The 13,422-nt window shown below is 55.0% G+C and overlaps 1 protein-coding gene and 1 long non-coding RNA gene across 32 annotated transcripts in view; one reads left to right on the forward strand and one right to left on the reverse strand.

Moving 5' to 3' along the window:
- Window positions 1-13,422, reverse strand: part of NRXN2 (neurexin 2) — a 115,815-nt gene that overhangs the window by 17,333 nt on the left and 85,060 nt on the right. For 21 of the 31 annotated variants that reach the window (XM_031015871.3, XM_031015870.3, XM_055354408.2 and 18 more), the window contains 3 exons: window positions 11,794-11,975; window positions 6,916-7,087; window positions 2,998-3,087 (listed from right to left, as the gene is read on the reverse strand). In XM_031015871.3, the coding sequence (XP_030871731.1) occupies window positions 2,998-3,087; window positions 6,916-7,087; window positions 11,794-11,975 (444 nt within the window). The remainder of the gene's footprint in view (window positions 1-2,997; window positions 3,088-6,915; window positions 7,088-11,793; window positions 11,976-13,422) is intronic. The other 10 variants (XM_031015869.3, XM_055354410.2, XM_055354409.2 and 7 more) reach the window with 1 other exon arrangement.
- On the forward strand, window positions 6,904-10,185 carry LOC109028883 (uncharacterized). The gene is made up of 3 exons (XR_002007869.3): window positions 6,904-7,037; window positions 7,361-7,514; window positions 9,934-10,185. It is a non-coding gene; the product is annotated as an uncharacterized lncRNA (long non-coding RNA).

Here is a 13,422-nt window from a genome sequence, read left to right on the forward strand (position 1 = left end):
CAAACATCCTGCCCCAGTGTCCAACCCCGAGCCCTGAAGCCATGGAGCCCCTGGAAGAGGCAGATAGAGGAGACAAAGAGGCAGAGACAGAGGAGGTAGCTGCCAGGCCAAGGTGGAGTCGGTGCGTGTGAGAGCAGAGAAGGAGGTGAGACAGAGTGATGGTGTGTGGAAGTAGCAACCTGCCCAGGCTGACCTCCCACCTACAACCAGGCCTTCTGACCCCTGGCCAGGATCCCCTCTCTTCTCCCAGACTGCCAAGGCCCAGCACTGCCTGGGACCAGGCCCTGTTAAGCCGAGCCCTTCCTCCCCACCTGGACATGCAAGCACAGAAGTGGAAAATGTTAAAGGGACCTTGCTTCGCTCACTGACAGCCAATAAAACCCGCTCCAGCTCCAATCTCACCCCACACTCAGCAGTATGACACCTCAGAATTCCCAGCTGGGTGGGGTTGGGCTGTTCTGTTTGTTTTTAGTGGATCTGGGGGTCGGTTTAACCCTCTGAGTTTGTTGTTTTGGTTTGGTTTTTAGAAAAGATGTTTATTATGTTTAAGTTTAGATTTAACTTTGGTTTTGGTTCTGCTTATTTTGTGGGGGGGAGGGGGTGGGCAGAGGGCCTACCACATTGCCCCATCTCCCCCGGAACCTTCAGCTGCTGGCACTGGGGGTTTTAGACCTGACTTAGCCCTTGTTAGCCTCTGGTTAGTGCCTCGTTAAAGATCTGGTTTAGAGTTAGGTGCCTGTAAGCCTTGCCCCCAAAACCTGGGCTGAGGACAGTCCAACTTGTGAAGCCCACAACCTCTTTGGAAACAGGTTCTCTGGGACACCCAGGCCTCTGGGACATCCAAACATCCATCCAGCCTCTAGCCAATGATGGCCACTGGGGTGTCTCCCCAGCCCCCCACTCAGCCTTCCTTCCTCCTCCAGCACCCTCCCACTGCCCACTCAGGCAAGGATAGCCCCTGGACCAGCAACGCCCATTACTAATGGCCAAGAGCCCAAGAGGCAGAGGGCCAGTGGTAGCAGCTCTGGTACAAGTCCTGGAATACCAGACCCAGAGAGGCCCAGGAAGACCTCTGCATCAAAGTTTTTTCCCAGACATAAGAATCATGAGGAAAACAAAGGAGAGAAGGATCACAGTGGTCAAATGAGTTGGGGAAGCAAACATTTCACAATCTAACAGATTTCTTTCTCCAAGGGCTTCTCAGAGCCTTTATTAAACTAATGCACATATGCATCTCCAAGAGGAAGAAACAGGATTCAGCACTTCCCAAACTCGTTCTACCACAAATCTCTCTATTGTGAAGCATCTCATTGGACTGTTTCACAGGACATGCTTTGGAACTGGAAAATGGATTCATCCAATAAATATTTATTGAGCACCTACCATAGTCAGGCGCTAACAATAAAATATTCCCTCGAAGCATCCCCAGAACTTGTTCTGGGATACTTTCCTGCTGTTTCTTTCCTCTCACCCTCACAACATGCCTGTGAGGTGGGCTGAGTAACCATCACTGCCCCATCAGGAGAGAGCTGAGCCTCAGAAAGGGGAAGTACTTGGCTAAGGCCACAGAAAAGTGAGTTCCTTCTTTCACACTTCGGGCACTACCTCTCTAATCCAATTGGTTATTTTCTAGAAGAGGAAAGTCAGATCTAAGGCAAAAGGGAAGGAGGGCCCTGGCTCTCCTTCATCTAAACCACAATTCCTCCCCCACCCCCCAACAGGGCCTGTCCAGCTCTCCCTGCTCTTGGGGTCACAAGTTGTCCCAGCCTCAGCCCAGGCTGCTCCCTTGGCCTCTCTGATTCTGGAAGAGGGAGGTGGGTAATGAAGAGGAAGCCACAGTGTTAGCAAACTTGGTCCCTGTGGCCCCTGGCCACATCCGCCATGAACTCCTCAAAGGGTTAAAGTTCACCCCGCTGGAGACAGCAGCCCAGTGTGGCTGGGGGCTGTAGGTTTTAGCGATGTCTGTTACAGTCCCTTTAACTTTTTGTCCTGTTATGGGTTTATCACATCTGGTTATCAGCAGGTTTAGGCCCCACAGGCATGGGGGGCTAGAAGTTACATTTGGGGGTTTTAGTTGGGGAAGGCCCCAGTGGACATTTAAAAGCACAGTTATCAGCTGGTTAAGTGGAGGTTTAACAGTTCTACTTCCCCCCTAGAGTTTAGCCTTAGAGGTACAGAGCTCGCCCCCCCCCTCCAAAGGGAATGGGATGGATATGTCCTTAGTCCCCAGCTTCCCTTGGTGACAAGAAGCCTTCTCTCTCACACCCAGCGACACCTCACCACACTGGGGCCTCACAAGGTGCTTGCTTGGTCTTCCTCATCAGCCAAGCAGGAGCAGAAATCCCTATGGGCCCACCACCTCCTGCCCCACTTCCCTTAGTCTCTCCTCAACTTCTCAGAGGCCTTCTGGACTAACCTGGGCTTGTTCCAGAGATAGCAGCCCCACAGCACTCTCTTTGGGGGTCTTTCCAGTAAGATCTGAGGCCCCCACTCTTCTCTCTTCTCCTCACATGGCTCTGGTGAAGCCTTCCTAAACCTCCTCAGGTCAGCCTTCCTGCTTCCCAAAGGCTTCCTGCCTCTGCATGCTCTGCGGCCCTCAGCTAGGCCTTTACCAAGCCTCTGAGATGATTCTGGGCAGAGGGAACCTACCTCCAACCTGCATTCCCAGCCTGCTTGTGATTTACTGCCGGGCTTACAGTGGGGAGCTCCCATGGTAGGGATCTTGTGGATTACCCTAGTTGATCCCAGGTTTAAAAAGAGAACAAGACTCCCCCTACTTCTAAGAAAAAACCCCACTCCTACCCCAAAAACCACCACTCTGAAATGCACAGACAGACCCTTGACTCCAAAGGGGAAGGGAGCATTCTGGCTGGCCAATTGTCCCTTCACTTGGGGGTGGGCATTGGTGAAGGCACGGAGGGGGAAAGAGAGAGCTCTGCACCTTTAAGATAGTGTTTTTAAAGTTAATTAATTAATTAATTAATTCTGGTTAATTACCTTTGTCGAGCAGCCACTCATCTACTACTCGACCAAGCCGGTAGGGGATTCTCTGTCTAGCAATCGCCAGGCGCTCGTTATCAAAGTTTCCTTGGAAAAGTTTAGAAAAACAGTAGGTTTCTCAGGCAGCGAAGTCCAAAGGAGTTAGAAAAGTAATTATGCAATCCTCAGGAGACTCAGAGTAAGCAGCAACATCCACGGAAAGAGGGGAAGGGAGGAAAAGAAATGCTGGGCCCCTCTTTTCCCTTGACCCCCTCCCTAGGCTCCGGTTCAGAGCCAGCCCCACCCTGGGGGCAGGAGCAACCCAAAGCAAAAGAGATGAGAAAAGAAGAAAAGGAAAGGGACACAAAAGAAAGGGAGCTGGAAGGTCAAAGGTCAGAGGTTAAACAGGTTTATCTGTGGTTAAGCTGCTGTGGCCCCCTTCCTTCCCCATCCCAAAGTGGGGGGGTGGGCAGGGGAGGGGCATTTAGCAGGTTTAAGTTGGGGGCGGGAGGCATCAGTGGCCCAGCTGGTTTCTGCGTTTAGAGGGCAGTTTAGAAGTGGGAGGGATGGGTTAAGCGGGGTTTATGCAGCATTTAGGGGGCCACCCAGCACGCACATTGAACAGTGAGATTTAAACCACTTCTCCAGGCCACCTCAACTCCCTTTGCCTTCGTGCTCCACTCCCAGCTTCCCCTCAATTTCCACCTCATACCACACCCATGACCCCACTACCTCATACCACATCCATGACCCCCCTTAAGCCCCTCCCGCTCCCAACCCCACCACTGCACTCCCTTTGCAAGGCCTCCTCACCCTGATCAGGGCTCTCTTTCTACCGGGCAGCCACTACAGGTGTGGCGCCTGGTGTGGGAGCTGGATCATCATCCAGCAGCCCCCTTCCCCTTCTCACCTCCTCCTCGGCCCCTTTCTCCTCCCCTGCAGACACCCCCCGCCTTCCTCTGCACCCTCCTCTGCCCCGAATGCACCTTGACCATTTTCTACTCAGAGCCCAGTTTCTTCTCCTTGCTGTCTCAGGACCTCATCTTGCTCACCCTGCCAGGCCCTCAGCCTTTCTTCTCCAGGCTCCTCCCCCCAGTTCCAGCCCCCATCTCTTCTGCAAGCTTGGCTGCCCATCTGGATACCCACCTGTTCCTCTCTCCGCTCACCAATCTCCAGCCCCTGGAGACTGGGAAAGGGAATGTGTGTGAATGTGTGTGTGCAAACACACGCCTATGTGGAAAGAGGTTTATCAGTGCACCTGAGAGGATCTGTACACCTCTGTGAGCTGTGGGTGATCCTGGTCTGCAGCAGTGGAAAGAGAACTGATTTCCTTTGAGAATCTGGCCACTCCTCCCATTTAAGCCACTGACATACTATTCAGTGCACGCTGGTGGGGCCAGGAGGCTTTTCCTCTCATCTCTCACTGCACAGCTGTGCTCATCTGCCCAGAGACCCGGGCCTGGGCCTGCCTATGTACACCTCCCGTGAAGGTACACACGATGTGTTCATGTGGGTATGAATGGTGCCTCCTTGGGTGCTTATGAGGCAAGGAGATTCTGCTTTCCCTATAGATTCAGGATATTTGTGTTTAAATTAAAAACAGATCATTCAATCCTGTGTGTGTGTCTCCAAGAGGAAGAGAAAAATGTACATCTGCCTGGAGGGAGGCTGAGTATATAAAAATTCTAATAAAAGTCCTATTTATTGAGCACCTTTGCTATGCCATGCCATTCTAGTGTTTAATGACATTCTCACAGTATTGCTATGAGGTAGGTATCATCACCTTTCAGAAGTGGAAACTGAGATTCAGAGAGGCTAGATGACTTGTCCAAGGTTACACGCTTGTCAGTGGGAGATCCAGGATTAAAACCCAGGTTCTTCTGACTCAGAATCCATGGGCTGTGTCTCTGTGCTCCCAAAGAGTCAGAGGGTCCCCCCCACCCTGGGCCCATGCATACTGATGGTCTGACCTGCTGGTATTGCTCAGGATCTGCCCTCAGTATATACAGGCAACCACCAGACCCTCATGTTACTCCCCTTTACAGGCAGGGGGCACCCAGCAGCCTTTCCTCACCCCTAGTCAGGGGTCCCTGAGGAGAGGAGAGCAGGAATAATTCTTCCACCCTGACTGCTGGCCTCCTGGGCCCCAAGGGGAGAAGCTCTAGATCCAAGTCCTGGCTTGACATGGTGAGGCCTTCATGCTTCCAAGCCCAGCCCTGTCCAGCACAGGCCAATGTCATCACTGCTACAAAGGTTGCCCTAGTATGTGTGCATCGGAGAATGAGAGAAGTCTGCTGCCCACAGGAATCATGCCTACACAGCCAGAGCTGTCAGTGTTGGCTTGTTGGGGGGCGTGGGGGATAGGTGGAATTTAGTGTAGGAGGGTTGGTGTGTGTTGAGTGTCCCTACATGTACCCAGGGACTTGATGTAGGCTGGCATCCCTCTGCAGAGCTGTTTTTTCATGTGTCTGTCTGACCATACAAATGTCTGCAGTTGTCCATATGTCTAAGGTTGACCTGTGTGTACATCAACCTCTGTATGTATTAGGGGGCCACGCAGGCCTCTTTATCTCCAGGGACTTTCCAGAAATGTCTGGGTACAAGCCTGCATAATTGGTGTCATAAGCCTGTACTGGCATCTTTACTCCAGCATAGGTGAGCCCATGAAGTTTTACACATTGGCCTTTTGCCCCTGCCCCTCGCAGTCAGCATGGGGCAGCTTCTCTGCCTCAGCCTGGCTATCTCTCCGCCTGGGAGAGTGATGGAGGTCGCAGATGCTCACTCTGCTTCTCAGTCAGGCCCTGTGTGTGACTGCAATGTCGCTCAGACTGTATCTCACCATCTCTGTGTTTCTGCAGTTCTCCCTGCAGCGTTTCTGTTTCCCCTCCCTCTTTATCTCCCATGCTGGGGCTCTCTCTGTTCCCTCCCAAGGCTCTGTCCACCTCTTCTCTCCCTGGGCCTGCATGTCAGCATCTCCATCTACCTCTCCACATCTCTCCTCATCTTTGCATATAGTTCAGTGCTATTTCCATACCTTTCCATTGCTTCCCCTCTGGTTTCCTCTCATTCTAAGGCTCTGTCTCTGCCTCCCTCAATATCTTTCAGAGTCTCTGCCTCCTCATTTCTTCCATGTCCTCATCTCCATCCCTCTCCTGTGCTCCTCAGGCCTTGGTTTGTCCTTGGCCGCCACAGCTGTCACGCTGTTGAGCTTGGTCTGTCTGCATTCTCAAGGCTCCCTGCAAGCAGGGACTGAGTGCCCAAGACCTAGCACAAGCCCTGATGTCTAAGTAGGTTGTCAACAAAGGTTATTGAACGCACATGACCCTGTGTTTCATTTTTGTTGTCACTTGTCTCTTCCTCCCTTTCACCATGTCCCTCACCTCCTTGGACACTGGGGGTCCTTTTCTCTGAGTCTCCGTGGCTACTCCTCTTCCTTCGTTAGATCTCCTAATATGGATCTCTGACTTGCTCTTTATAAGGACCTCGGTTCTTTCCTTGGCTCTGCCCGTGGTAACAGCCCTGTCTCCTTGCCAAGACACGTTTTATATTACTTCTGGATTTTCTCTCCTGTTTCTGCATCTGTCTCCCTCATTTCTGAACTCAACCTTTCCTCAATCGCATCAGATTCTCCTCACCTCTACCCTCCCTCCACTTCTCCCCCCACCCCCAAACTGGACCCTGGCCTTGCAGCCTTCCCAGCTCAGCCCTGCACCCTCCCCCATAGGGGGCGCATTCGCACCACCACGGTCTCGCCCCGCCCCCACAAATCCCGACTTTTCCTAGCCACGCCCCTGCCCTAGTCCCGCCTCGCAAGCTTCGTCTCTCCAGTAGCCCCGCCCCAGAGCCGCTTAGCCCCGCCCCGGTGCGGCCGCACTCCTATCAGAGGCCGCCACCCGCCCCGCCACCGCGCCTCCACCGCGGGCCCGCGCCGCCTACCTGCCGGGTACCGCTCGTTGACCGGCCAGCTGTCCACCTGCAGGGTGGCGTTGCCGCCGCTTCGAGTGAAGCGCACCACGTGGTATTTGCCGTCGCTTACTATGGCGTTGGGCTCGTCAATGGTAATGTCGTCCGTGCCCACGTTAAAGATCACCCCCACGGTGCCCTGGTCCTGGGGACAGGGAGGTGGAGGTCAGCGACCCGAGGGAGCAACCATTCATCCCTTCTAGTGGCTACTCCTGTGACCACCACTAGCCCAGCTCCGCAGCACTTAAGGCACCTTTCCCAGGTCTCAACCGCTGGAGGAGGTGGGCAGGCTCGCTCCCCTTCCCCACATGCAAGGGAGTAACCTGAGGCCGGAGGTGCGTGCAGAGCCTGGGCCCAGAGCGCCTTCCACTAACCACACCTGTCTCTTGCCTTTTGGTTTGTCCTGGATATTCACAAGTATTCACAGAGCATCTACTCTGTGCAAGGGCCACTGGGCCCAGACAGGGGTGATCGAGCCAAGCTGGGGACCAGCTCGGGGCATGGAGGGCAGAGGCCTCTCTAAGGCAAGATCAGCAGAGAAGTCCACAGAAGCCGGCCTCTGCCAGAGGAAGGTCTGACCCCCAGCCCCTCCCCAGTCCCCAGCCTCCAGCCTCTCCTCCCTGGTATGCTCTGTACCAAGCAGGCCCCCAGGGGGCTTCCACCCACACCAGGGCATTAGCATGCCTCTCCTGGCAGCCTCTCAGGCCCAAAGTAGGTCAGGCTCTGAGTGTGGGGGTGGACCCTCTGCAGCCATGAGGGTGGAGGTGGGGGGTGTGGACTTTGTGTATGGTGGGATGGACACCAGAAGAGCTGAGGGTCAAACTATGCTAGACTGACCAAGAAAGGGGATCGTGTGGGGGTTTCAGGGTAGGGGGTGGAGCTAGGGGCTGGGGAAGGACAGGCAGAGGACAGACAGGGACAGAGGCCTGGAGAAGGGGAGCAAAGAGCCTAAGCAATCTCTGGGACCCAGGCCCACGGGACACTCTGCAGAGGCAACCCAGGATCAGCCCAGGAAGAGTTCTGCCTGTGGTGCTAGAGCGGGCGGGAGGGCTTCACCAAACCCTAAATCATGCCAGGCCCTGAGTGGGTACTGTACACGCATGCTCTCTTCCCTACACCAACCCACTGAAGAAGCTCATAGCTCCCCATTTCATCAAGAAAGAGACTGAGGCTCAGCATAGTTAAATAACATCTCAAAATCTTGCAGCTCATGAGAAGGAAGCCCCAGATTTGAACCCCAGCTAGTCTGACTTCAAAGCCAGTGTTCTCTCCCTTTGCCCACCAGTGTAGGAAGACCCTGACTCAAGGAGGTGGGGGTGTGGGATGATCCAAGAGGCTGCTGAGGCCTACCTTCAAGACCAAAGGCATCTAACCAAGCCAACGAAGGCCCACTAGGCACTAAGCCTGAGCCCCTGTTTCACTTCCCTGCACCTCCCAGCAGCACTCCTGAACGCGGTCTCAGCCCTCCTCCCACACGGAACAGACACTCACACAGGTTCACTCAGACCCCCGGGCTCACACACTCTCAGGCACCCAACCCATCATAGAAACACACTACACTCCTGGGGTCTTCTTGAAAGACTGCCCCAGTCTGGCCTGGACATGTGGAACATTCAGCTGCCACCTCCTTCCTGCATCTAGCAGAGCCGAGAGGCTTGGTGGCACTGGGGGTGTTGGCAGGGGTGGCTCACAGATGGGGCAAGGGTTGGGGTTTGGCAGAGAGAGTTGGGGGACAAGGTTTGCAGCTGTGGCTCAGGAGACCCATGTCCTATCCCTTCCCACTTGTGGGGTCCAGTTGTCTCCTTCTCAGAACCTGGGAAAACCACATACATATATGCATGCATGCACGCTAACACACACCTGCATGCACACAGTCATACATGCATGCAGCCTCTCTCCTCAGATGCAGTAAAGCAGGGAAACTGAGGCTGGGCTTGCCTAACAAAGAGTATTAGCAAGCCCCACCCATTCACCACCCACAGACTGACAACATCCCCAGGGAGACGGGCTGATCATCTGCTCCCCACACACGGGAAGGAACAGTCGATCCTCCTCGGTACTATTGTTAGTAATAATACCACCCAGAATAGTATCAGCTCCCTGGATTCCTCTGAGGATTTCTCCCCACAGGCTCAGCTCAGGCAGTGATGGTGGTCAAGGAGCACATGCAGTCTGAGAGCCAGGCTGGCAGAGTGCCGGCCAGGGAGCTGGGAGGCAGGACACCTGGGTTTCCTAGGAGGCAGTCAAGCTCAGGGCCCTGCACTCCGGGGGAGAGGCAGCTCCCCAGAGCCTCTCCCAGTGTGAAGTCAGTTGTCACTTCTGTTAAAGTCATTAATTCCTAATTCCCCAATTACCTCATTAGGCGGCGGTGGGGAGAACGAAGCCGCTCCTACAGCAAATAATTATGGGAGTCAAAATTAATTTGGCAAAGTGGAGCGACGCTTTATTAGAAACGTCAAATTGCTTTTCTCTTATTTTGCTGCCGCCTCCCCACTCTCTGAGAGCTGCTACTGACGCTGTGGTGGGAGCTGATGTGTCACCAGGGGAGGAAGGGGTTTGGGAGCTGCCCCCAGGGGGCCTCAGCCCATCTGGTGCCCACCTCCCACCTCATGGCTGGCTCCTCTCATGGACCCCCACCCTTGCCAGGCCTCTCCACGCTCAGGCAGACCCCCGTCTTCCCTGCCCTCTGCCGTATCCGGCACCAGTACTTGTTCCTCCATAGCCTTGCACCTTTAAGGCCTGTTCACAACTGTTGGGAGGGAAAAGGAGGAAATCCCTTCTCGCATCCTGATCCCCCTACCCTTTCTTCTCAGTACTGGGGGAGCACTACGCCCTAACCTAACAGGCACAGAGGCACACAGTCCTGCCTAGGTAGCTGATCAGAGATGGTCGGGATACTAGCTAACACAGCATGCTCCCTACGTGCTTCACATAAGTGATCTCCTTCAACCTCCAAACATCCCTCTGTCCTCTTCCTATGCCACTCCATAGATGGGCGAACTGAGGCTCAGACAGCTGCGGTGACTTGCATAAAGACAGCAAGGAAGTGGCAAAGTTGGGATTCAAACCCAGACCATCTACTGCAAGCCATGCAGAGCTTCGCATGAGGGAGAAGAGAGAGAAGGAGCAGCCCTCACTCACAGAGGACACAGGGAAACCCAGTCACACCCCGCCACCCAGAAAGGCAATTGAAACAACTGCAAACACCACTACATGGGGAAATACACATCTATAGATACACTCCATCAGAAATCATGAGATCCAGTCTCCGTCTTCATCCCCCACTGTCACAGCCGTCACTCCTGACACACATCACCATGCATCCAGTCCCACACTGTCGTCTACAGCCACACTGTCTTTCGCTTGCCAGCTGCCTCTCACCATTCTAGATAACTGCCTGTCCCGCTGACACAGGTGCAGAACTTCCAGGCCTCTTCTTGGGCCTGACTACTGTCCTGCTTGCTAGTCCTCCTTCTGCACCCCTTCCTCATCCGCTGCCACTTCCACCCCAGCTCTGCTCTGCCCACAGGAAGTCTCCCCTCATGCTCCTTCCTTCACACCCTGGTGTTGGGGTGGGTTGGGGTGGGGTGCAGACCTGGGATGCTTAAAAGCTATTGTGTAATGAAGGCCAGTGGCTGCGTTCCCAAGCAGATGGGGAGAGATCAGAGCCCAAACAAGCCTCTCCCCTGGCTTCCTCTCTCCCCTTCCAACTAACTATGCCCTCCTGAAAGCCAGGGGCCCCTCACCCAGAGCTTTCCAGCCCACAGAGCCTGGCCAGCCTGCCTGATCCCCACAGCACAGGGGTCCTGGCCAGGGTGAGCATGTGAAATACAGGCAGGGAAACAAGGTGGCTGTTAGGGGCCAGAAATGTACAGATGAAGACTGAGGGCAAAGGCTCGGGATTGAGGACTGTGGGGAGGGGTCAGGGGAGAGGTTGAGACCAGAAATGAAATGGAGCAATACCAGAGGTCGTAGGGAAGGCTGTAGGGCAGAGCCAGAGATGGGGGAAAGGGCAGGGAAAGAAAAGGGGCCACTTGCAGACTAGAGTTCAACAGGACTCAAAACGGTGAGTCAAGGAGCTGCAGATATGGTAGGAGGCCCAGAGGGAGACCCTGGGAAGGAACCAAGGTCAAGGTGGGTAGCAGGCACAGGGAGGGGCTAGGGCCTCTCCCTGTGGAGCTGAGCACAGAAAGGCAGAGCCAGGTGGGAGCTGAGGTCAGGGTGAGGATGTGGGGCTGGGCCAAGAGGTCAGTGAGGAGTGAACCTGGCTAGAGAGGCAGTAAAGGAGACAGGGTAAGGGGGCTGCTGGGAGGGCAAAGGTCACGGAAGCAGAAGTCAAGGGCAGCATAGAGGCAGAGGCAGAATCCAGGGGCAAGATGAAGCTGCAAGGGTGGGCTGCCCTGGGGCAGGTAGGTATGAAGGAGGGGCAGGAATAGGTGCAGGACACAGTAGGCTGGCCTAGCTGGTCTAGGAGTGAGCAGGCAGCAGCCCAGGGGAAGTCACAAATGTGGGACACCTCCGAAGGCTACAGGAGAATGGCCTGGAAGTCCCAAAGAGGCCCTTGACTACTTTTAGGAAGGTCAGAAAACACAGGTGGTCTCAGGGAGTGGGGAGCTGGAGAAATTCGAATCAGATGGGAGGGTGGATCTGGGAGTCTTGGTGAATAACTGAGAGAGGGAAGGGTCTCAGAAGCAGAACTTCTTAGCAGGAAGCTCCAGCGATGAGGGAACAGAGGTTCTGAGGGTTCCCCATGAGGGAAGACTTGAGGTGCTGATCCCATGGCAATGAGGGGCTGAACTGATTTGGGAGCAGGAAGCTTGAGGTTGAAGGGTTGGGGCCCAGGGTCCTTACGATGTGCAGCTGCAGGTAGTCTCCAAGGCCGGAGGCGCTGTCCACCCGCACCAGCACAGCGCTCCGCTGGTGGGTGCTGAAGCCCACGGCCAGGCGATCCATCCTCGTGCTGGGCCTGTCATTGGGGGGCCACGTGTAGGTGATGAGCGCTCCCCCCTTCCCAAAGATGTATGTGGTCCCGGCTGCAGAGAGAAGGAAAGGGAGACAAGAAGAAATGACATCAGGAGGACAAGGTCAGCAGGTCCTCAGGGTTGTGACCAGAGGGATGGAACCCTAGGTCTAGATGTGGGACTTCAGCTGTGATACCCACAGCAGCCACCAGCCCTGCCACCCCAGGGAGAAGTTGGCAGGTGGGTGCCTGGGTGAGAGCCTGTGCACGCGCACAGACAGATGTAGCTGCCTCATCAAGAATGCCAGCTTTAATTACAGCAAAATAGAGAGGTAATAGAGTGACACAGAGAGCCCAGAGAGAAGCTGTAAGGAGACTGAGAAGACAAGAGTGCTGTGGGCAGGAAAGACCCAGGGGGCCCAGTCCTGACTAGCTCCACTTCTCCCAGGCCTGGCAGAGGTGACAGATCCAAGGTGTGTGCTTCTTTGGGGCCAGAGCTAAGCAGGCACCAAGGAACCCCAGGTGATGGCAGGAAGATGAGCAGAGCTGTGTGCAGCTCTGACTCACGGCCAGAGCTGGCGCCCTCCAACATCTCCCATCCCCACCCCTCTCCTGGCTTGCCCAGGACTCCCTGCTTCCGCCCTCACCCAGGGGACTGCCTGGGTCCCAAAGCAGGAAGGTCCTGGAGCCCTGCCCAGAAAGGAAGAGACAGCCATGGGGTGGGGGTGGGGGAGGGGGGAGAGGGGAGATTGACAGCCAGAGGAGGAAGGAAGCAGAGAGACAGATGGACAGAGAAGGACAGAGAGGGGTGTAAGTGAGAGAAACGGGAGAGTGGGAGCCGGAGATGAAGGCTCCCTCTCCCAGCCCTCCCCTACCCCACCCTCTCTCCCCTTCTCCTTCTCTTCTTCGCCAGCCGGCTGCTGGGGGCGGGTGTGAGGTCCCTAACGATCTCAGCCCCAAAATAAACCCCATTAGTCGCCATGTTCCCTCCTGCGGCTGACTGAGCTCTCTGGGGGTGGGGGTGGGGGGCTGGTCACCCAGTTTCCCGGAAAGGAGCCTTGTCTGGGAGGCCTGGAGGACTAGTACTCCATGGCCTGCAGAGAAGGGAAGGGAAGAGAACAATCTTGCATTCTTTAGAACATAAATGGAGCAGATGAGATTCATAAAATGCTTAATTAAATAATTAGCCACTAATGACTCCTCACAAAGCACTTCTTGTGAGGAGAGGGGTTCAAGGGAGGACTTAAAGGAGGAGAGAAACAGATGAGGCCTAAGGGCAAAAGCCTAGACAGGGAGAAAATGTCAGTCTGGGGGTGGGAGAACTCTGGAGTCAGGAACTAGGAGCCTGCAGTGGGGGGCAGGAGGGCCTGCAGCACTTCTAAGGAGTAGGCCTTGCCAGCAGCCAAGGAGGTGGCCCAGTTGGTAACACTAGGCCGGGTTCCCTCAGGTACCTCGGGGTCTCTCGCCTCAGGGACTTGAACCCCCTTGTAGTTGGGGCAATCAGGGGTGAGGAGGCTCCA

This window comes from Gorilla gorilla, chromosome 9 (assembly GCF_029281585.2).
Source record: "Gorilla gorilla gorilla isolate KB3781 chromosome 9, NHGRI_mGorGor1-v2.1_pri, whole genome shotgun sequence".
In the NCBI taxonomy this organism is placed as follows: Eukaryota; Metazoa; Chordata; class Mammalia; order Primates; family Hominidae; genus Gorilla; species Gorilla gorilla.